General features: G+C 49.2%; 1 protein-coding gene across 1 annotated transcript; it reads left to right on the plus strand.

Annotated features, from left to right (window-relative positions):
* The first annotated feature begins 684 nt into the window (after positions 1-684).
* On the plus strand, positions 685-23,857 carry CLEC19A (C-type lectin domain containing 19A). The gene is made up of 5 exons (XM_040458940.1): positions 685-883; positions 10,123-10,288; positions 18,066-18,159; positions 22,265-22,394; positions 23,675-23,857. The coding sequence occupies exons 1-5, from the start codon at positions 796-798 to the stop codon at positions 23,752-23,754; spliced, it is 558 nt and encodes a 185-aa protein (XP_040314874.1). The 5' UTR covers positions 685-795; the 3' UTR covers positions 23,755-23,857.
* The last annotated feature ends 590 nt before the right edge of the window (positions 23,858-24,447 follow it).

Below are 24,447 nucleotides of genomic sequence, written 5' to 3' on the forward strand. Positions count from 1 at the left end.
TGGAGGGATGGGGAGGAGGTTAACTCACTTATGTCTTCCTAGGCAAGCAGCTAGTTCTTTTTTTTTTTTTTTTTTTTAATGTTTATTTAGTTTTGAGAGAATGACTGCACGCAAGCAGGGGAGAGGTAAAGAGAGTGAGACAGAGGATCCAAAGTGGGTTCTCCACTGACAGTAACGAGCCCGAGCCTGGTGAAGGGCTCAAACTCGCGAGGCATGAGATCGTGACCTGAGCGGAAGTCGGTTGCCCAGCCACCCAGGCCCCGCAAGCAGCTAGTTCTAATGCCTGCAGGGCCGGGGTGGAGGGACAGCTGAGCCGAAGCAAGCCTCCTGCCCGCTGTGGACTTCCGACTTCCGACTTCCTTCGCACTGGGCTCGGACTTGCATTTTTATCTTCTGGTATGTATGTATTTCCTCCACGGGATCCAAGATACTTTCTTTCCTGTGACAGGCCCAGATACAAACTCTGTTATTATCCCATCTTACAGAGGAGAAAACTGAGTCTCACAGAAGTGAGCACATGCCCAAGGCCACGCAGTGGCTCAGAAGCAGGGCTGCGGGTTTCTCTTAGTTCCCCGGAGGGGGCTGACCCCGGCAGCCTTCAAGCTGTCACTCGGAGCTGTCTCCAGCAGTGCCAGTGCCGGGAGGAGGGAGGAGAGAAGGGAGGGGAGGAGGAGGAGACTGGGGTCTACCCAGTGAGTCCCGAGCTCCCAGCAATTCTCGCCTGCGCCCAGAAGAGCTCCCAGAAAGGCTTCTCTCCTCCACTCAGGCCTGGAGGTGGCTTCCTCGGGGCTCAGGATGCAAAGGTGGGGGTTGTGGGCCGCGGCCTCACTGACCCTCCTTTCTGCACAGGCTTTTCCACAGACGGACATCAATATCAGCCCAGGTGAGCATAGGGGCCAGGGCCGGAGCAGGCGGAGAGGAGGACACCTCACAGATGCTTGAGGTTGTATCCGTGAGGCCTGGCTGCCTGGGCTGCAGGCCTGCCTGACCCCACGGTGTGGCGTGAGCTGAGCTGGCCCCCCCCCCCCCAGCCCTTCCATCTCCCCTCCCGGGCCCCAGGGGCATTGTGCTAGGGTCACGCCCCAAAAGTCCTGATTTTAAATCCCAGTTTTGCAACTTAAAAACTGTGTGACCTTGCCCAAGTTTCTCAACCTCTCTGAGCTCAGCTTCTTTGGACAATGGGGGTGAGAGTGGCACCCTCTGGGGCTACTCTGCAAGGGAAGTCGGATGAAGTGGGGGAGTACTTCATGCTTGGTGCCTGGCACCGTAGGAAGATCTGAAAAGGCTGTTTCTGTTAGGGATTTGGCACCTGGGCTCCCCACCCCCACCCTGGCTGTGGCAGCTGCCCCCAGGGAGCTTTCGGACCTGCTGCTGCGCCACCACCGTTGGGCAGGCTGAGGGGACACAGTTGTCCCTCTCGTGACCTCCCTGGAGGTCACTGCTCTGTGGCCCACTTCTGAGAGTTTTCTGTGTCCCTGGGAATTGGGACCTACCAGCCTCTGGCGTGTGGCGTTCCAGTCTCCAGCTTGAAAGTCTCAGGGCTTCAAATGAGCTCAGTTTCTCCTCTTGGCAATGTGGAGGCTGGGGGCTCGTTCTGAGAGACCCGTCCGGGTGGGAAGATTCCTGAATCCTGCAGCCTGCTCAGGGCTGAGGATCTTGCCTGTCACCTCTGCCGCGAAGGTTATTTCCAAATGTTGTTTAAAATATATGAAAATAATAATAATTATTATTATTAATGGGGTGCCTGGATGGCTCAGTCAGTTAAGTGTCCGACTTCAGCTCAGGTCATGATCTTGCTTTTTGTGAGTTCGAGCCCTGTGTCGGGCTCTATGCTGACAGCTTGGAGCCTGCTTTGGATTCTCTGTCTCCCTCTCTGCCCCTCCCCCACTCGCACTCTGTTTCTCTCTCAATAAATAAATAAATAAATAAATTAATTAATTAAATAATACCTATGACCAATTAAGATTTACACAGCCCTTACTATATGCCGGGCATTGTTTTAAGCACTTTTTTGTGTGTATAGATTTATTTAACCTTCACAATAACTTTATGGCAGAGATACCGTTTTGATCCCCATTAAAGTATGACTAATAATGAACTACTTGTAAGACTCCCATAAGACCACATTATTGGGCTGTTACAGTGTTGGGACCAACTTAAACAGTGGGGTGATAGGGTTACCAGAGAAAATGCCTGGTGCCCGTGTAAATTTGTATTTCAGGTAAATAGTCATCTTTCAGCATAAACATGTCTCAAATATTACGTGGGACAGGGGCCTGGAAGGCTCAATCGGTTGAGTGACTCTTGATCTTGGCTCAAATCATGATCTCACAGTCTGTGAGTTCGAACCCTGCTTCAGGCTCTCTGCTGTCGGCGCAGAGCCCGCTTCGGATCCTCTGTGCAATTCTCTCTCTACCCCTCTCCTGATCGTGCTCTCTCTCTCTCAAAAATAAATAAAAACATTTTTTAAAAAAATTACGTGGGGGGCGCCTGGGTGGCGCAGTCGGTTGAGCGTCCGACTTCAGCCAGGTCACGATCTCGCGGTCCGTGAGTTCGAGCCCCGCGTCGGGCTCTGGGCTGATGGCTCGGAGCCTGGAGCCTGTTTCCGATGCTGTGTCTCCCTCTCTCTCTCTGCCCCTCCCCCGTTCATGCTCTGTCTCTCTCTGTCCCAAAAATAAATAAACGTTGAAAAAAAATTAAAAAAAAAATAAAAAAATTACGTGGGACGTAGGCTTAAAATTAGTTGTTTATCTGAAATTCAGATTTACCTGGGCCTCCTTCTTAATCTGGCCACCCTGATGGTGGGAGATGAGTTCACTCGGGCAAGTGTCGGGCTCCAGTTCTGTCATAAAATCTCTGAGCATCTGTCTCAGTCAGCTCTGGCTGCCATCACAAAGTAGGATGGACTGGGTGGCTTCGACAACAGGAATCTGTTTCTCGAAGTTCCAAGGCTGGGAGGTCAAGGTGCTGCCTGATTCAGTTCCCTGGTGAGGGCCCTCTTCCCGGTTTGCAGGTGACCACCCTCTTGTTATGTCTTCCCATGGCAAAGAGAGAAAGAGCATGTGCACACTCTGGTCCCTCTTCCTCTTCTTTTTATTTTTATTTATTTGTATTAATTTGTTTAATGTTTATTTTTGAGACAGAGACAGAGTGCAAGCGGGGGAGGGGCAGAGAGAGAGGGAGACAGAATCAGAAGCAGGCTCAAGGCTCCAAGCTGTCAGCACAGAACCCGATGCGGGGTTCGAACTCACAAGCAGGAAGGTCATGACCTGAGCTGAAGTCGGATGCTCAACCGACTGAGCCTCCCACGCACCCCTCTCTTCCTTTTCTTATAAGGACACTAGTCCCATCATGGGGGTCCCACCCTCCTGACTTCATTGAACCCTCATTGCCCCCCCAAAGACCCCACTTAACCATTATATTGGGGGTTAAGGCTCCAACATATGAATGGGGGAGGAACAGGGGGACACAAACATTCAGTCCATAATGATGTCTTTCATCCTTGCTCTTATGGCTCAGTTTCCGCATCCATGCAATGGGCAAGCAGGAGAGAAGATGGGCAAAATATCCTTGAAGTCTGCCTTGTATATTGCAGTCTTTCCTTTGTATCCAGTGTGTGGAAAGGGCCTGAGGCTGAGTTTGCAAGTGGAAACAACTGGGGAGTCTCCTGTCTCTCTCTCTCTCTCTCACTCTTACTGCTTATGTTCCTGGCATCTCTGAGCGTCAAGTTTCCTCCTCTAGAAAGTGGGGAGAATTAGCAGTGCCTACCAAACATTTGGGGGATCTTCAGTGAGGTCATGACGTGAAGTGCTTAACACACGGTAAGTGCTTAAAAACTGAGTTCTTACCGCTAGTACTTCTGTTACTGCAGTTGTTGATGAGATGATAGAAATGGCCAGAGACGGTTTTCTGCTGTGACAAAAACCTCCATTGGAGAAAGGAACTTCCAGACATCTCTCCCCCAGCTCACCCCCCGCTCAGCTGAGAGCGGCACTGAGATCACTTCAAACCCCAGCAACCTTGGAAAGCTCAGAACTGAAGTTGGCAGGAAGGGTTGGGGAATCCATGGAGCCCAACCCTTCGATATTACAGGTGTGGAAGTCGAGGCCTACAGAGGCCAGTGACCCTGCCATGGTCATCATCCGTCCAAGTGATAGTTCTCCTTCTCTCCAGGTTCCCAGCCCAGCAGAAAGTCTAGTTGGGGCCTGGGCAGACAGATCTTCTAGAGGAAAGTGACTTCGAGTCAGAAGAGAACACGTGCGTGCAGGTGTGTGTGTATGAGTGTGCATGTTGATGTGTGACTAGGGAGGGCTCATCTTAGGGTGTCAGGGGGCCCCTGCAGACCATGAAGCTGAGGGCACAGTCAAAGCCCTCCTTATTGAGAATGGGCCTAGTTTATCCTCCCCTGGATACTCCCAACTCTTCCTTGCAGAAAAGAGCATTGGTCATATTATTACTGATCCCAGTGCTCCTAACCTTCCATGCACGTGAAGATATATGCACACAGTGCATCGGAGCCACACCTCTAGATTTGCTTGAGATCACTTTAGACACTTCTGGAAGGCTTGGGAGGCTTTAGCCAGACTACAGCCTTTCCGTAAAACCTTTTCTCCGAACCTGGCTTTGATCACATTGTTTAAGTGGATTAATGAGTGTAAAGTGCTTAGAAGGGAGCCTGGCACCTAGTAAAAGCTACATAAATATTCGCCATTATGATTCTTCAACCGTTACCAACAAGTTTCATTTCCTGGCTCCTGAGGCCAAGTACTCTTCACAGCAAAGGACATTCCAGCAAAGCGTTTGAAGTCTGAAGCTCACTGGCTGCTTCCGCAGGCCCCCGGGGGTGGGCAAGGGGGAATCGGGCTTCTCTTTCCTCCAGGAAGCTGGCACTGTACTCCCAGCTCCAGGCAGGTTTTGGGGCCCAAGCTGTCTCTGTAGTAGTAATATCTAAAGCTTACTAGGATGCCAACCATGAGCCAGGCCATGGCTTCCCTGTGAAGTAGGCATTATCGTCATGTCCATTTTTAGATGAGAAAACAGAGGCACAAAGCACTGAGTGTCCAGCTGGGGCCGTTGGACTCCAGAGTCCACACTGGAGCATGGAGGTCTGAGCAAGTGGATGTCCCTACTTCCTTGAAGACATCTCAGAGCCTGGATCATAGAGTCAGATCCCAGAGTGCTGCATGGACGCTCTGACCCGTTCCCCACCGCTCCTCCACGGTCACGGAGCCCTCTGCATATTTCTGAAGTGCATCTCATTGCCATGTGTGTGTTCCTCTCTCCATACTGAGCGACTTGAGGTCACAGACCTCAAAGCCCAGTAGGCACCCAGGAAACATTGAATTATTTGCTTAATTAACTTTTGGTCTTAGCTCAGGCTGCTATAACCTATGGTGAAAACACCATACACTGGGAGGCTGAAATAATAGGAATTTATTTCTCCCAGTTTGGGAGCCTGGGAACTTCAAAATCAAGATCTTGAACAATTTGGTTCCTGGCGAGTACTCTCTTCCAGTTGCTGTCTCCCCCCACAGTGGAGAGAGGGGGGTGAGGGTCGGGGTCTCTGTTCTCTCTTTCTCTTCCTATAAGGGCACTTATCATAGGGTCCCCCCCCCCCCCATGAACTTATCTAACCCTGATCACCTCCCAAGTGCCCCATGTCCAAAGACATTGAGGAGTTAGGGCTTCAGCATATGAACTGTTAAATTTGGTGTTTGATATATTTGTCTTACAAATGAGAAAAGCAAGACCAGGAAAAAAAAAAAGAGGTTTCCTGGAGGCACTTAGTGTTTAGGGATGTCTGAGTCCATCCTGATACCACCACCATTTGCTAGCTGTAGGGGCAAGTGACTTCAGCTCTCTGAGCCTCAGTTTGCTCAGCTGTAAAACGGGCATGATACCGATACCCCTCCTAGCCTGATCTGAGCAGTTATACACTCACCACCCAATGAATGGCTGCTGCTATTAAGAATGTAAGACATTTCCCAGTGCTCTTTCCTCTCTATCTTGTGGCCACGAGAGTGGCCCAGAGAAGGGAGAGCAAAACTCGGGCATGAGAAGCCCCAGGACCACCAGTGCGGATCCAGGACTCACTAGTGGAGGACGACAGCCTGACAGCGGGCTGTGTGAACCAGGGAGGCAGCGGGAAGTGAGGCAGCCCTCCCAGAGGCCACCTTCCCGGTCTCCTGGGACATCCGGGGCCCAGGAGTGGGGGTGGGGCTGGGGGTTGGGACATGGCCCCCAGAGCCTCCCTCACCGCCCCTCCTGGCTGGCTCCCAAGGCAGATCTGGGCGGGAGGCAGCGTGGTAGTGCACTGTGGGCGGCTGGATTGGTGCCAGGGGAGCGAGCAGCCAGATTGAGTGGGAAGGTGACAATTTCTTCTTTTAAAAAGAGAGAGAGAGAGAAAAAATGAGGCCTGAACTCCACTGGTGTGTTCTTTTTTCTTCACAAGCTCAGAGCTCCCAAAGACTTTGACTCCCACCCCAGCTGGGAGACCTTGGTGGCCTTTAGTGCTGCTAATTGAAGGAAAAGACCACTGCAGGCTCCCGGTTTCCAGAGCAACGAGCCCTTTTGTGCATCCCCTCCCCTTCCTTCCCCTCCACCCTCCCTCTGTCACCTCTGGCCTCATCTCTTACCTTCTCACCCTCTCCGATTCCCAGCTTGGCTGAACCATTTGCAGTTCTCCAAATGTTCCATATTCTCTCATACCCCCAGACCTTTGCACCTGCTGTGTCCTCACTGGAAACATGTTCCCTGACTCTTATCTTTGAGGTCTCAGTTGAGACATCATCCCCTCCCAGAAGCTTCCCAGATCTCCAAATCCTAGGTGCCACTTTTAGGTGCTCCTGTGGCAACACCCTGAAGTTTCCCCATCTGGGAAGGGGGCTCCTGTCCTAATCAACCCATGAGCTCCTTGAGGAGACAGTTGGAGCGGCCACCAGTTCAACTAGGGAGACAAAGCGAGTAAACAAATAACCAGCCTCCAAAAATAATTTCGGGGTGCTCCCTCAAGTTTTTGCCAGCATGACCCACATCCACAAATGGCATAATAATTTATTTCTGTGCTTATTTTTCTTAAAAAGTTTTTAACATTTTACTTATTTTTGAGAGACAGAGACTGAGTGCAAGCAGGGGAGGGGCAGAGAGAGAGGCAGACACAGAATCGGAAGCAGGCTCCAGGCTCTGAGCTGTCAGCCCAGAGCCAGACGCGGGGAGCCCACGAACCATGAGACCATGACCTGAGCCAAAGATGGACGCTTAACTGAGCCACCCAGACGCCCCCATTCTTATTTTTCTTTATGTCAATCTTGTAAAACCCAAGCGATCAGAAGCCCCCTCTGTGTAGCTGGCCACAGTATCTCCAGCTAACTGCCTGAGCCCAAGTGGGTGCTCAAATAGAATTTGTTGAATGAAAAAGGAAATGAATGAATGTCCAGACCATCAAGACTGAGTCAAAAGGAAATGGGCTTAAATCCGACAGGAATCTCTAAATTAGGTCTGGAGCCATACAGCCTGGCTTTAAAAACCACCTCCGCCACTCAGCTGCTGTGTGATATTGGGCATGTTACTCAACCTCTCTGTCCTTGGTTCCTTCCTCTGTAAAACAAGAGTGATTGTGGTATCTACCTTGTAGGATGTGTGAAGACTAACTGAGCTGATATGCGCAAAGAGCCTAACACCATGCCTGGTTCAGGTGACAGCCAGTGGGGTTGGTCCTGTTTGTTACCATCATTACCTGCCATCATTACCTGACTCATCAAGCTGTAAACCTATAGAAATCCCTTCGTGAGAGAGACACAGATTAGCGAAGGCTATTTTGGGGTTCAGGCTGATAAAAGGCCTCTAAGACCCTTCTAGTCTCAGTTTCTAGAAATCCCAGAGGGAAGGGGGGTGTGGGATACCAGGCAGGGTGGAGTTCTTTATCCCATGTGCAAACACGTGGCTTTTTGCCTCCCAGATCCTTCCAATTAAAGGCCTTTGCCTGCCCAGGTGGAAAAGGGAATAATTGAGCAGTGACCTGTCACAGCCCCATTTTCTGGTATGTTTCACCCCAGGCATCCATAACCACCATTTGTTCAGTAGACAAAATCAAAGGAACCAGGAGGGTGAAGGAGGGAGGTTGTTTTCCACAGGGAGACCTGCTTTGGAAATATCCACCAGGCTTTAGGACCCAGGAGAAGCCTTTGGACCTTGGGGAGAGGGGAGTAGGAACCCTGGCCGCCTCCTTTCCCCTTCCAGCCCCTTTCATTTAATTATTAAAGTCTCTCTGCATCTTCAAAGGTAGTGCCACAAAGTTCCTACAAAGAGCTCAGCAACATCCACTGCTTCAAGAGGTGGAACAAAGCAGGACTGACCGTGTGGCTGTCTGGGGCCGGGGGAGGAAGGGCAGTTCTGGTCAAATGAGAAAGCCCAGTGGCTCTGGTCAGTGATGGGAGACATGGAACCTGTCTGCTTAGCGTAGCTCTCTGGATTAAGACATCTGACTCTTTCCCCCAGATAAATGCGCATGCCCACGTACACACTCTTGATTTTGCACTTCATTTCAGGGGACACAATGGATCCCCGAAACCCCATCAACCCCGGCTATGAAACACTGAGCTAATCATTAATAATCATACTATTACAGAGCAATCCATGGACGCCAAGCATTTGGCGAACTTCTATGAAGTAAGGTGCTGAAAGACAGTGAACCATTCTCAGCCCCGTTGATGTCCCATGATGAGGCATCATGTGGACTTTCAGATCAAAGACTCTGGTGTCAGGAGGTTCGGTTCAAATCCCTACCTGCCACTTGCGAGCAGGATGACCTTGGGCAAGTCACTTAACCTGTCCAAGCCTCAGTTTCCCTGTAGGTGTGTGACGCATTACAAATACTTCATAAATGTTGTCCACTACTTTATTATTCAAGAGCTCAGCCAGCTGTTACAGTGGCTTGAAAGGCAAATATCCCACACCCTTGGGGGGCGGCCACAAAAGGGGCCCCAGAGATCAACCAGTTTGACAGCTGAATGTGCCATTGTCACCTGGCATGTTAGGCACAGAGCTGGAGGCTGGGACCCGGACCTCCAGAGTCCCAGTCCAACAGATGTTAGCCCTGCCCCCCACCGTGGGTGAGCTACCTAACATAGCTCAAGGCAGGCTCTCAGTGCCCCTTCTTCCTCGAAACCAGTCATCTTGAGTTGTGGTTTCCAAAAAAAAGATATCTCCTAAGAGGCCTTCAAGGGGGTTGAGGCTTGGAGGAACTTTATTGTCTCAAAAGTGGATTTCCATCTGTGCTTTTTCAGAATTAAGGATGCTTCCTGAACCCCAGTAGTTCGATGGGCTACAGATATAAATAGGCTTGGCTATAGTTTGTCAGTAAACACGTGGAGAAATGTCTGCCCTCACCACAGAGCCCAGAGTTGCACATTGAAACAAGACACCTTTTTTTTGCTTATAAAATTTGCAAAGATTGCCATTAAAGTGACAACACCCGGCACTGGCGAGGGCACTGTGAGATGGGCACTCTCAGACATTACTGTGGGAGGATAAATTGCTTTCAGGAGGCAATTTAGCAAGTTGTATCAAAGCCTTAAAAATCTCTCCTTGGAAAATCTTCAGAAATGCTGAAAAAAGCTTGATGTATGAGGCTGTTCATCTCAGCATTATGTGTATTTGTTTTTAAAAAAAGGGAACCAGTCTAATTATCCACAAATAGGGGAATGATTAAATAAACTCTAGGGGGACCACTCCGTGGAGTATTCAAGAGCTATTTAAAACAATGTTTATGAAAATTTATAATAACAGGAGGGGAACATATTCTAATTTTTGGAACTCTGAATATTGACAGGTATGTATAGTACAATATAATAATTGAATTTTTACAAATCACTGCGTTCAAGCATGATACGAAGAAAAACACACCAAAGCAGTAACATTTTTCAAGTGTTCTATAATGAGCATATATTACTTTTGTCATTTGGTAAATTTTAGGTACGCATGTATTTTTTGGACCTCAAGCATAGAATGTTACTAATCACAATGGGACATGTTTTACTTTCACTCTTGAAAAGGTGTCATAAGCTGTAGGAACAATGTTTCCACTCTATCAGCCCTCCCGCCAGTCTCTTTCTCTGCCCACAGCCATGCCCGAGCTGCCCCCGGCTTCTCTGTGCCCACTATTCTGGATGGAGTTCAAAGGCCACTGCTACCGATTTTTCCCTCTCAATAAGACTTGGGCCGAGGCTGACTTCTACTGTTCTGAGTTCTCCATTGGCAGGAAGTCTGCGAAACTGGCCTCCATCCACAGGTGAGTGGACATCCGTCCCCCATAGCCCAACCAAGCACCCCCTTTGGAACAGAGAGTAGAAACTGGCATTTCTCACTGGTGTGTTTCTCTTTGGTAATTCAAGCTAACTTTGATCTAGCCCAATTTCTCATTGAAACGGATCCGGCCTGGGGGGCTCGGTCGGTTAGGCGTCCAACTTGGGCTCAGGTCATGATCTCGTAGTTCATGGGTTCAAGCCCTGCGTTGGGCTCAGTGCTGACGGCTCAGAGCCCGGGGCCTGCCTCAGATTCTGTCTCCCTCTCTCTCTGCCCCTCCCCCACTCCTGCTTTGTCTCTCTCTCTCTCCCTCTTCCTCAAAATTAAATAAACATTAAAAAAAGAAGAAAGAAACAAACCGATCCAGCCCAATTTCTCATTGAAACAGTTGAAGGCGAAGCGTGTAGCATGGGAAGCTAAGAGCTGCTACAGGATCCACCTTCACATGTGCTGATTTTGTGCTGTGCCCCGCATGACAACACGGGGCTTGACCCTGCGATACAATGTGCATAATGTATATACCAAGAATATAATACGAGGAATAATAAGTGACGTCTATTTGCTGAGTGTTTGTGTACAGCATCATTTTGAAGCTCTCTCAAACCATATTGGGTAGGTATCTTCCTTTGCACAGACACGGAACCCGATCCTCCAAGAAGGTAACTTGCTCAAAGTTACATAGCTTTAACGCGGTGGAGCTGGGATTGGAACCTGAACAGTCGAATAACCACCCACCAAGGCCACCTTCAGCATTCCTCTGTGTCTCCTAAGCCCCAGCCACATTGACCGTCTCAAAGTTTTACGGTCTGGTGCAACCGTTTTACTCCTCCAGACCTTTGCACATTCTGTTCCCTCTGCTGGGAATTCCCATCCCCTTCTCCTCCATCTCTTCACTGAAGTCACGCTAACTCCGTGGCACCGTAATTGCACTCATTGCCTACCTTTCCTGGAGCCCATTTTTCATCACCTTTTATTTATTTGTTATATATATATATTTTTTAAATTTTTTTTAACATTTATTTATTTTTGAGACAGCGTGAACGGGGGAGGGGCAGAGAGAGAGGGAGACACAGAATCGGAAGCAGGCTCCAGGCTCTGGGCCTGACGCGGGGCTCGAAGTCACGGACCGCGAGATCGTGACCTGAGCTGAAGTCGGACGCTCAACCGACTAAGCCACCCAGGCGCCCCATATTTATTTATTTATTTTGAGAAAGAACAAGCACGAGCTGGGGAGGGGCAGAGAGGGAAAGGGAGAATCTCAAGCATGCTCTGACATTGGGCTCGATCTCACGAACCGTGAGATCGTGACCTGAGCCAAAAGCAAGAGTGAGACGCTTAACCAACTGAGCCACCCGGGTGCCCCTTCATCACGTCTAACTGACTTGCTTTCACACCCGACGGCCTTGCCGATGTATGGCTTCTTTTCAAGGACCTCAGAGACTTGAAGTCAGAAAGACAGTTGGTTCTGGGGCGCCTGGGTGGCGCAGTCGGTTGGGCGTCCGACTTCAGCCAGGTCACGATCTCACGGTCCGTGAGTTCGAGCCCCGCGTCGGGCTCTGGGCTGATGGCTCAGAGCCTGGAGCCTGTTTCCAATTCTGTGTCTCCCTCTCTCTCTGCCCCTCGCCCGTTCATGCTCTGTCTCTCTCTGTCCCAAAAATAAATAAACGTTGAAAAAAAAAATTTAAAAAAAAAAAATTAAAAAAAAAAAAGAAAGACAGTTGGTTCTTTATGCTTTAGAGTCACTGACTTTTGTTAAGAACTGAGAAGGGGTCCTGTATCTTAGTTGTTTTTTTTTTTTAATGTTTATTTTTGACAGAAAGAGATAGAGAGCGTGAGTGGCGGAGGGGTAGAGAGAGGGAGACAGAGAAACAGGCTCTGCACTATAAGCCCGACATGGGGCTCGAACTCATGAACCATGAGATCATGACCTGAGCCGAAGTCGGACACTCAACACACTGAGCCACCCAGGCGCCCCCGTCTTAGTTTTTAAATGAATCCTCCGTGTATTCAGCCAACAGATACATAGAGCTCCCACTGTATTCTCAGTGATGCTGAAGAAGATGGGAGGCTGTCATGGTCTATTAGGAGAACAGGAACCACTTCAGACATGCAGAACAGAACTTAATACGCACGAGTGATGGAATCTAAGATCGTAACGAGGCAGTCTAGAGATTCACAACAGCAGGAAGCCAATTCCACCCCTAATGGGAAGGCAAACCAGTCTCATAGAGCTGGAGCCACCAAGGCGAGGCAGCCCCGGCCAGCGACTCCCGAGGCAGGGAGAGAAATACAGGGCTTCTCTCGACTTCTCTCTGCCCCCTTCCTCTTCTGGCCCTTCCCGCTGCTTGCGGGGAAGCTGACAAGAAAACGTGGGAAAGGCAGTCTTCAGGGCAAATCCGCTGTGATACAGGCACAGCACAGGACCGGCCCGCACACCGGTGGATCAAAGAAGTTGTCAAAACTTTCAAGGCTGTAGAGGAAAATGAGATACTCGGAATAAAGAGTACATTTTTAAATGATTCCAAGTGAAAATTTCTCTTTAGCCAGCCCACAGGCAGGACAGTTCAGCCACTCGTGGTGCTTATAACCTCAACCTTAGCTAGGCGCCAGCAAAGATTCTGGGCAAAGGTGGGGAGTTTCCAGGCAATTCTTGACCCAATTCTGGTCCTTTGCTGCCTCAGCCTACCTTCTTCCTGTCTTCTCAACTCCGAATGCCCCCTCTTTTTCCTTCTTGTACTACTAACATTCTCTCCCTTTCCTCTCTTTTACAGGTAGTTTTCCATTTTGGTATTAATACTTTTTTTTTAAGTTTATTTACTTATTTTGAGAGAGAGAGAGAGAGAGAGAGCAAGTGGGTAAGGGGCAGAGAGAGGGAGAGAGGGAATCCCAAACTCTGTCAGTGCAGAGCCCAACGCGGGGCTCAAACTCATGAACCATGAGATCATGACCTGAGCAGAGATCATGAGTCAGAGACTTAACCGACTGAGCCCCCCCGGGCATCCCGGTCTATGATACTTTTATGAAAACATTTTGGAAAGTTGGATCTGAACAACTCCTTAACCTGTTGTATGTGAAGTTCAGTTCACAGAAAGCTAGACGCTATTATAAAATCCCTAATTACATCTTGTCTTTGAGACACAATCCAATTCTAGATTTCTGGTGTTTTCTTCATGCTTTTATTTTTTTCTTTCATAATTAAACACACAATCAGCTTATGTCTGTCTGTGGAGCATCTGATTGAAATTTAAGATCCTCATACTTTCTGCTTACCTAATCATTTCCGCCTTTGTTTCAAGAGGCAGTTGAGTTGAATTAAGTTCAACTGCTCTATGCTCCTTATTACTTGCAGTAGCACCTTGGGCTTCTCTATGTTCCAGTTATTTTGACCAGTTATGGGGAAAATGCAATGAAATATGGAAATTGTTTCCCAAGCAGGTGCTGTTGAACAAAGATGACAAAGTGCTAAAATGGCTAGGCGGCCACTCTACCCGATGACTGCTCAACGTGTATGCTCAGCAGTCAATGTAGGAGACCCCAAATTGTGCGTGAGAGAGGCGTGTGGGGATGCCAGTGCTTACGCAGCGGGGCAGGACCAAGCCCAAGGACCCACTAGGGTGAAGAACACCCTGTCCCCAGAAAGTGGATTCCCTCACACGGCGGAACACATACTCTTGGAACATCAATGTTGACGAGAGCCCTGCTGATGTCAAGTAGAAGTAAGGTTTGGTGTTGTTTATGTGGTCCTTGTGGCTCATTTGAGGACACCAGACCTTAAGAAATAGAGAAATAAACCAACCAGCCTGCCTCTGGGAAGTCAGAAATGTGTGCTCCAGGTGGTCCGGAGTGGATAGGGGGTATTCAGGGAAGGTTTCCTGGAAGGACCATCTTGGATCAGGATATTCAAGGATGAGGAAGCCTAAAGAATGGAAACAGCAGATGTTCCAAAGGAAGAAGCAAGGACACTAGACTCAGACAGTCCTGGACTAGTCCCAGCTCTGCCACTTCCTCCCTACACCGTCTGACCAAGGAGACCAAGCATCGGAAGTTCTTTCAAAGTTAGCTCGTCACTGAGTGCTCAAGATAGGGAGCCATTAATAGTTTCATTCGTTATAATTCTAGGCATCTCAAAGGGGCCAGTTCTTACTTAGGGTTCCCATGTCAGATCGTCTTTCTGAGGGCCGGCAAGCCCTGCCCCACTCACCCTTTTTCCCTTCCGTTTCCTCCAACGGTATCTCGGTGCTTAGTCCGTTCAGGCTGCTGTTACAAAAACACGACAGACGGGGTGGCTTACAAACAACAGAAATGTATTTCTCCCAGTTTGGTGGCGAGAAGTCCAAGCTAGGGTGCCAGCTTGGTCAGGTTCATAGTGGGAGAGCCTGCTCCCTGGTCCACGATGGCCATCTTCGAGCTGCATCCTCACCGGGGAAGGGGTGAGAGCTCTCTGGCATCTTTTCAGGGCACTCATCCCATTCATGAGAGCTCCACCCCCATGACCTAATCACCTCCCAGAGTCCCCACCCTCTAATACCATCACACTGGTATTAACATAGGAATTTGGGTTCATATATTCCCAACATATGAATATGGGGTTTCAACAAATGAATTTGGGGGAGACCCAAAGATTGAGTTCCCAACTGTATCTGCAGCTCCCTGAATGGGATTGCCTGCAGCACGGTGTTGAGAAAGATTCTGAGTGCTTCTGGAACGGATTGGCAATGTCTTCCGCAAACACAGAACGAAGCAGAATAAACGTGGGTGCTCTGATTGGCTACCAGGGCCTCAGGACAAAGGGAATTTAATAGGGGGCATTTTAAATTTTTTTTTCAACATTTATTTATTTTTGGGACAGAGAGAGACAGAGCATGAACGGGGGAGGGGCAGAGAGAGAGGGAGACACAGAATCCGAAACAGGCTCCAGGCTCTGAGCCGTCAGCCCAGAGCCCGACGCGGGGCTCGAACTCACGGACCGCGAGATCGTGACCTGGCTGAAGTCGGACGCTTAACCGACTGCGCCACCCAGGCGCCCCTATAGGGGGCATTTTAGACAAGGTGGCAGCCCATGGAGAGTGGCCATCCGGTGAAGCCGATGACAGCAGATACGCTTTGTTGCAGCATAAAGGGCACCTCACCAGAGTCCCGTTTTAAAGTGAGTTATTTGCTAGTTATTCGGTCTGAGGCTGCTAACTATGACTTGATAAAGATTTCTTGAACATATTGAAGTCTACCTTAATGCCACGTGGAAGCCGAAAATGGGACCCCTGGTCTGGTGGGATCTGCCCCTCTGGGTCTGTGAGCTCCTTGAGCCGAGTCTATTGTGTGTCCGTTGCCCTCACCTCCCTTACCTGCCCTTTTGGCCTCTGCCAATGGCGTTCTCCAGGCTCCCTGGTAGCAGGGCGCTGGGTGAGCTGTTCCCTTCCCCAGGCTCTTCAGTGCAGCAGCTTCAAACATCAGGTCCACCCTCAACTATAACCCAAGAAGGAAAGGCCTCAATGGACCCTGCAGCCTTTTCCGCACACCTGTCTCCATTTATCAGGGGGGGCAGTATTTCCCAGATGCCCCTTACGGAAGTCCGCTTACATCCAGTTGGCCCACCTGGGGTTGATGGCCAGTGGTGGCTGAAGAGGAGGCTAGAAAGTAAAACCTAGCTTTCCTAACTTATTTTTGGGTGGTGTTTTTTATTTGAGAGAGAGAGAGAGAGAGAGAGAGAGAGAATATCTCTAGCAGGCTCCCTGCTCAGCGCAGAGCCTGACTTGGGGCTCAATCCCCAAGGATCATGACCTGAGCCGAAATCAAGAGTCAGATGCTCAACTGACCAAGCCACCCAGGTGCCCTTCCTCTCCTAACTTCTTATGTAGGCAACAGGCAAAGAGACCAGAGATGGCTGTGGAGTAAGCAACCAGGGGTGTCCATCCCAGTGTCCCATTGATATGACAATGCAAAAAAAAAAAAAAAAAAAAAAAGGCAATGCGGTGACTTCACATATGCAAAACATGCAACACGGTACCTGTCATGAAGTCAGCGCTCAGGAAACATTTTAATGATCCAAGGAAAATCTCTATGTTTCTCTCTATCCATCCATCCATCTCCATTTCTTTGTTGCTCTGGGCAGCAGACTGCTTTCAGTGTCCTCCACCGATGTCTTTTGTTAGGTGAAGTATTTTCTGAGTTCTTTGAAATGGGAGGTGAGGGTCCCCCAAGAAGACACCAATGCCTTCTGCTATGGTTTGAATATTTGTGCCCCACCCCCCAAATTCATAGGTTGAAATCCTAATGCCCAACGTGACCATATTTGGAGGTTGGATATTTGGAGGTGATTAGGTCATGAGGTGAAGCCCTCATGAATGAGATTAGCACCCTTTTTCTTTTAATGTTTATTTACTTATTTTGAGGGTGAGAGAAAGAGAGAGACAGAGAGAGAGAGAGAGTCCCAAGCAGGCTCAGCATGGAGCCTGACACGGGGCTCAATCCCATGACTCTGGGATCATGACCTGAGCCGAAATCAGGAGCCAGATGCTTAACCGACTGAGGCACCCAGGCGCCCCGGAATTAGTGCCCTTATACCAGACGCTCCACATTGCTGTCTTGCCCCTTCCTCTGTGTGAGGACACAGTGAGAAGTCTGTGACCCAGAAGGCCCTCACCTGACCATGCTGGCCTCCTGAACTTGGACTTCTAGCCTCTAGAACTGTGAAAAATAGATTTCTGTTGTTTGAAAGCCATCCAGTCTATGATATTTTGTTACTGCAGCCTGAAAAGGCTGACACTTTCTAAGCGGGGGTGGCCTGTTAACCAAAGGGCTTTGGTGTTGCTGAGTGGGCTATGCGAGCTCAAGCCCGGAGCCGAATTTTCCAGGGAGGCAAAAGATTTTGGAGGCGGTATGTGAACAAAAACCTGGTATGATATGTAAGGACTGGCAGCATAGGAGAGCTTCTGAGAGAAAACGAAAGTGTCTAGTGGAGATTTCCATCAAGTTATTTGATGTGCAGAGCACATGAGAAACCCCTTTCTCTGTCTCTTCATGATATTGTCAATATAATCCACCTCATTTGCTGGGGTGTTTGAGACAGATGTAAATTTTTAGGATGAATAGTGGGGCTGAGATCTGCTTTGAACTGGCATGGATCTGATCCGGAGGTGGCCATGAAAAGACAGTCACATATGGGTGGTGTAATTAAAAAAAGAAAAAGAGGGGCACCTGGGTGGCTCAGTCGGTTAAGCACCCGACTTTGGCCCAGGCCATGATCTCACAGTTTGTCGGTTTGAGCCCTATGTCCGGCTCTGTGCTGACAGCTCAGAGCCTGGAACCTGCTTCAAATCCTGTGCCTCCCTCTCTCTCTGCCCCTCACTCGCTTGTGCTCTGTCTCTCTCTATCTCTCAAAAATAAATGTTAAAAAAAATTTTTTTTTAATAAATAAAAGAAAAAAGAAAAAGAAAAAAAGAAAAAGAAGGAGGGGCACCTGGGTGGCTCAGTCGGTTAAGTGGCCGACTCTTGACTTCAGCCCAAGTCATGATCTCATGGTTCATGGGTTTGAGCCCCGCATGGGGCTCTGCACTCACAGCGTGGAGCCTGATTCAGAGTCTCTGTCTCCCCTCCCCTCTCTCTGCCCCTCCCCCACTAGAGTGAGCTCTCTCTCTCTCTCTCTCTCAAAAATAAATAAATGTTAAAAAAGGAAAAACGAAGGAAAAAACAAGGATTGCTTTCAGTTTTTGACTCTGTCCTATGAACAGAGACGAGTAACACTACTGCGTTTCTTACGTTTGCAGCTGGGAAGAGAATGTCTTTGTGTATGACCTTGTGAACAGCTGTGTGCCTGGGATCCCAGCTGACATCTGGACGGGGCTTCACGATCACAGACAGGTAAGGAAGCAGGGGCCATCGGGCCCTCTTGGCAGCTGCAGCCAGGATGCCAGTTTGACTTAGCCGACCTCTCACCTGGGGCCCATACGGCAGGTCACTGCGGCGTGCCCAGCACGTGGAGGGAAACCAGATACCGGGATGCCCCAGGTAGAAGGTAGTGTTGTGAAAGAGTATATGACGGGGACATAGCAGGATCAGGGAAGGCCTCTGTTTGGGTGTGAGTTCCCAAAACAGTGGACACAAAAATGTGACTAGATGTGTAAAATATTTCTGAGGGGGAAAGACCTGTGAAGGAAAAAAGAGGAGGGGACATAAGTGTGATGATAGCACAGTTCTGAGAAAGACTTGGCTAGGCCAGTGGGGAGTCCTCAGGCAAAGGATGGCCACTAGAGGAACCCCGCCTGGGGCAGGAATGGGCCGGCACCAGCACCCCTGAGTACCTGCTGAGTCACTGACTGACTGGGCACAGCCTGGAGGAAACCTGGTCTGGCTGTGAACGCAGCCGTGAATCCGAAGGGGCAGGGGAGCTGAGGCCGTGGGTCAGCCTTGCTCCCTGTAGCTGGTCCTCCTGAGGGAGTGCCAAGCAGTGCACTTCCGTGGTTGCCACAGCCTCTCTAAGTTAAAGACATTTAAGCTAGTATCTAATGGATAAATAGGAGTCAGCCACAGGAAGAGCATTCCAGGTAGAGGGAATAGCATGGGCAAAGGTCCTGAGGCGTGAGAGATCTTGACCTATTCGAGGACCTGAACGACAAGTGGGTCTGGGATGCAAAATGGGGCAGGGGTCGATGGAATAATGGTGAAGAGCAAGGCCAGATCTCATACCTGGAGACATCGCAGCAGAGTCCCCCTGGGAATTCTGTCTCCAGACTTTCCCTGGGGGAGCTGAATTCTGTCTCTGTTTTGCATGTATGCTACCAGGCCTGTCCCCAGAGTACTGCGGGGAATAGGGCTCCGGTTCCAGCCCCCATCCTGCCTCTTACTGGCTGGTAGGCGACTTTGGGCAATTGTTTTTTGTTGACCTCTCTGAGCTTCGGTTTCCTCAGCTATAAAATGGGGGTAATGATAACAGTGCCTTGTTATGAAAAGTCAATGAGCTTAGCCTGGCACTTGGGACACTCTAAGAGCTCACTAGGGCTGGTAGAAGTCACTGTCAAATAGCAGAAGCAACAGTAGTAGCCAGACTCAACAGAAATGGATATCTATTTTTTTTTAATTTTTTTTTTAACGTTTATTTATTTTTGAGACAGAGGGAGACAGAGCATGAACAGGGGAGGGGCAGAAAGAGAGGGAGACACAGAATCGGAAACAGGCTCCAGGCTCTGAGCTGTCAGCCAGAGCCCGACGCGGGGCTCAAACTCACGGACCGTGAGATCATGACCTGAGCCGAAGTCGGACGCCTAACCGACCAAGCCACCCAGGCACCCCGGATATATATATTTTTAAATCAATAGAATTCATCTTGCAAGAACCTACATAGAAGTTGTAATTGAAAAAAAAAAAAAAAAACCCACAATGGGCACCTGGGTGGCCCAGTCATTTAAGCGTCCTACTTCGGCTCAGGCTGTGATCTCATGGTTCATGAGTTCGAGCCCCTCATCGGGCTCACTGCCATCAGCACAGAGGCTCCTTGGATCCTCTGTCCCCCTCTCTCTCTCTGGACTTCCCCCGCTCATGCTCTCTCTCTCAAAAATAAATAGACATTAAAAAAAAAAAAGAACCGCAAAATTTCTATTCGTAATGGTAACTTTCAAATGGGATTATAGGAGCACCTGGGTGGTTCAGTCAATTAAACATCCCACTTGGGCTCAGGTCATGATCTCACGGTTCATGAGTTCGAGCCCCACATCAGGCTTGCTGCTGTCAGTGCAGAGCCTGCTTGGGCTCCTCTCTCTCCCTCTCTCTCTCTGCCCCTCCCCCACTCACTCTCTCTCTCAAAAATAAATAAATAAATAAATAAATAAATATTTTTTTTAATTTTTTTTAACGTTTATTTATTTTTGAGACAGAGAGAGACAGAGCATGAACAGGGGAGGGTCAGAGAGAGGGGGAGACACAGAATCTGAAACAGGCTCCAGGCTCCGAGCTGTCAGCACAGAGCCCGATGGAGGGCTCGAACTCACAGACCGCGAGATCATAACCTGAGCCGAAGTCAGCCGCTTAACTGACTGAGCCACCTAGGTGCCCCATAAATAAATTTTTTAAATGGGATTATAGGGGCGCCTGGCTGGCTCAGTCAGAAGAGCATGTGACTCTTGATCTCAAGGTCATGAGTGTGAGTCCCACGTTGGGTATAGAAATTACTTAAATAAATAAACTTAGAGAAAAAAAGGATTGTGAATACACTTAGGGTTTAAGGAACTTGTATTACAATAATTAAGTGTAGTGATAACAAACAATACAGTAAAAGATCTTGTTTTTTAAAATCTTCCTTGCAGGGCACTAGCTAAGACCTTTGTGCCCTTTACTTCATCACTGCTCACAACAGCTTTCTGAGGGAGAGACTAGCTCCATTGTAAAGGTGTGGAAACTGAGGCTGGGGAGGTTAGGTAACCTGTCCAGATGGCGCTGAGGAGGTGGGTAGCATCTAGCTCTAGCCTCTCTCTCAGAAGCAGCATGCTGTTTCCATTATCTGATGCCACCTCCGTAATCATCAGTCTTTCGGGGGAGACTTTTCTAAGGACTTGAATAAATGCAGAAATGGCTCGTGTTCCAGAACATGGCAAGGATATAGTTCTTTCCACAGTTAATTTGCACATTTATTTTAACACCAATCAAATTCCCAACAGGAGTTTTCTTGTAATTGGACAGAGAAGTCTCACATCAGGCAAGAAAAATACACAGTACAGGGACAAAAGGAAAGAAATGAAGGGTGACTCCGGTCTGCTGGTAAATTGAATTAAAAAAAAAAAAAAAGTGAGGGGCGCCTGGGTGGCGCAGTCGGTTAAGCGTCCGACTTCAGCCAGGTCACGATCTCGCGGTCCGTGAGTTCGAGCCCCGCGTCAGGCTCTGGGCTGATGGCTCAGAGCCTGGAGCCTGTTTCCGATTCTGTGTCTCCCTCTCTCTCTGCCCCTCCCCCGTTCATGCTCTGTCTCTCTCTGTCCCAAAAATAAATAAACGTTGAAAAAAAAATTAAAAAAAAAAAAAGTGTAGTAGTTAAAATCTTGGGCACGGAGTCTCACAGACCTGGGTTTGAATGCCAGCACCAATGCTTTATTAGCTATGTGAATTTGGCTAGGCCAATCTGAGTCTGAGTTTTCTCATCTGTGCAATAGACATGACGATGCCTGCTTGGACGACGGTGGGGAGAAAATAAGTAGAGCCCCTGATGGCAACTAATGAACCTTCAATAAACAGCAGCTAGTAGTGATGGTATAATAGCAGTATCTCGCATCAAACTGAGGACTTTTTAAAAATATTTTAATATTTATTGTTGAGAGAGAGAGAGAGAATGTGAGACACAGACTCCGAAGCAGGCTCCAGGCTCTGAGCTATCAGCACAGAGCCCCACGTGGGGCTCAAACCCATCAACCAGGAGATCATGACCTGAGCCGAAGTCGGAGGCTTAACTGACCGAGCTACCCAGGCACCCTTATATATTTATTTTGAGAGAGAGAGAGAGAGAGAGAGAGAGAGACAGAGAGAATCCCAAACAGGCTCCATACTGTCAGCACACAGCCCAACTCAGGGCTCAAACTCAGGAACCTTGAGATCATAACCTGAGTCAAAGTGGGAAGCTCAGTTGAGTGAGCCCCCCAGGCGCCCCAGGACTTTTTAAAAAGTTTGTTTGTTAAGATTCTTTTTGAGAGAGAGAGAGAGCTCATGAGCATGCAGGCTCATGCGTGCGCCCACGAGTTGGGGCGGGGCAGAGAGAGAGAGAGGGAGAGAGAGAATCCCGAGAAGGCAGGGCTCGATCCCACAAGCTGTGAGCCCAAATCAGGAGTCCAAGGCTTAACGGACCGAGCCCCTAGGCGCCCCCAAAGTGAGGACTTCTGCACTGTTCCATATGGAGGCGTTAGAATGTCAGCCCTGAGCTGGGGCTGACTCTGATGCCGGATCTTTCTCTCACGGACTGGCTTCCTCCACTCTGGATGGGACTGCCCAGGAAGGGCAGTTTGAATGGACCGACGGCTCCTCCTATGACTACAGCTACTGGGACGGAAGCCAGCCGGACGACGGCGTCCACAAGGACCCAGAAGAGGACTGCGTGCAGATATGGTACCGGCCCACCAGCGGTGAGTGCCCGCGAGATCAGGGCTTTTGCAGGGGTGCTGGGGAGGAGCCGGGGATGGCAGAGAGACTGCCTGCCCCCTCCTTTTCCTGGGCGTTAGGGGGCTGGTGGGGGCGGAGTGGGCGGGGTTGGGGGCCGGGCCCTTCTCCGCCGTGGATACAGTTTAAACAGTAGGTAGCGGGGCATTGTTGACCTGCAGACCCTGCTTGGATTAAAAAGACATTAGAGGCAGAAGCATGGGGCAGGTTGGAGGGGCGGGGTCGCACAGACCGTAGTCAAAAGATGGTGCTTCTGTGTCAGCTCCCCAGTGCGCTGGAGTGCCAGCCCCGACCCCAGGCTCATGCTCCTCACTATCAGAGCAGAGGTATGCCTGGAGAAGCACCGAGGTGGAAGTAGTGAAAAGGATATACACCTGGGTCCAAGCCCTTGCCTTGCTGCTTTCTAGCTCTGTAACCTTGCAGGGAATCACTTATTCACTCTGAGATTCCGCTTCCTCTTCTGTAAAATGGATTTAGTGACCGTTCTACCCACAGGGCAGACGTGAGGATTATAGGAGGCACAGCTGATCCAGCTGTTCTCAGAACCCCAGCTCCACCCCTTATTAATCGCGTGGTCCAAAGTGAATGCCTTAACCTCCTGGCTCAGAGTCTGCATCTGCAAAATGGGCTAATGATACTTAACGCACAAGGTTGCTGTGAAGAGGAAAGAAGCTAATGTATATAAAGTGGCCACAACGATTTGCATGTGGTATTAGCAATCACCGCCATCAGCATGAGCAACATCATCACTCCTCAACCCGATCTGGAGAAGTGAAAATGATTCATATTCTCATTTTGCAGATGAAGAAATGGCAGCTCAGAGATGTTAAACAATTTGTTCTTGGTCACACAGCAAGTAGTGAAATGGGTTTCAAACCTGGATCTACCAAAGTCCAGATTCAAGCACCCAACTCCTGCTCCTTCTGTGCCCCTTTTTCTTTTCCTGATTCGAATAGGGAGGTAGGGAACAGGGACTTGCTATCCTGGGAGCCAGTCTGGAGCCTGGGAGTCAGAGCTGGGCCAAGCCCCTGGGTAAAGGGTGTCCTGCCCCTCCACAGCAGCAAGTCAGGACCAGCCTTAGGAGAGAGAAGGGCCGGACAGCAGCCTCATCAAGCATCAGCCAGAAAGGGGTGCCAGTGCAGACATGAGGCCACAGGAGAGGGCTTTTACTCCAGTGGGGCGGTGAGGTTACTTTTACTGTGGTAGGTGGACCCTCACCCGGATTCTATGCTTCTTCTCACTGCAGCTCTGAGGTCATGGAATGATAACACATGCAGCCGCAAGTTCCCCTTTGTCTGCAAGATCGCGTCTCTGACCATTCACTGAGCCGGTCTTGCCCCGTCAAAAGTGAGCCCAACTCCAGCACATCATGTAGGTATACCTAGTGTAAATCTGACACTCAATAAATATAAGTCACAGAAGAGATAAAGTTCCTGGGCAGAGATTTTTGTTTTTAATTTTTTAATGTGTATTTTTATTTATTTTGAGAGAGAAGAGGAGAGGCAGAGAGAGAGAGGGAGAGAGAGAGAGAGAGAGAGAGAGAGAATCCCAAGCAGACTCTACGTTGTCAGCACGGAGTCCAACATGGGGCTCAATCTCACGAACCATGAGATCATGACCTGAGCCTAAATCAAGAGTCAGATGCTTAACCGACTGAGCCACCCAGGTGCCGCCCCAGGCAGAGGTTTCAAACAAGCAAGTCTTAATGATACAGAGTGGTGACTTGGTCACACTGAAACTGGCTTCATTAAGAAACAAGGGTGGTGGATATATGTAAGCAATACAAATCCAAGGTTGTTTGAGACTCAGTGTTGAATTTCACGGGCCTGGCTCAGTCACACGCCTATTCTGCTTTGGCAAATTCTGGTTGTTTAGATGCCCATCTCTAGGGCAGAGAGTGGTGGGAGTTAGTATCATCTGAACCATGTGGGCCCGAAGAGGAGAGTCGTTCCCCCCAAAACCCAAAAATATCAACAAATTTATACATTGCTGGTGGCAATATATAATGGTGAAGCCATT

The sequence above is a fragment of the Herpailurus yagouaroundi genome, unplaced genomic scaffold, assembly GCF_014898765.1.
Source record: "Herpailurus yagouaroundi ecotype Mexico unplaced genomic scaffold, PumYag 222, whole genome shotgun sequence".
Lineage (NCBI taxonomy): Eukaryota > Metazoa > Chordata > Mammalia > Carnivora > Felidae > Herpailurus > Herpailurus yagouaroundi.

Bases quoted from the DNA above. Each gene is read 5' to 3' on its own strand.
- CLEC19A (XM_040458940.1), top strand. From the start codon at position 796: ATGCAAAGGTGGGGGTTGTGGGCCGCGGCCTCACTGACCCTCCTTTCT. The intron at 884-10,122 runs GTGAGCATAGGG...CTCTGCCCACAG, and splicing joins GGACATCAATATCAGCCCAG to CCATGCCCGAGCTGCCCCCG. The intron at 18,160-22,264 runs GTAAGGAAGCAG...GGGACTGCCCAG, and splicing joins GGCTTCACGATCACAGACAG to GAAGGGCAGTTTGAATGGAC.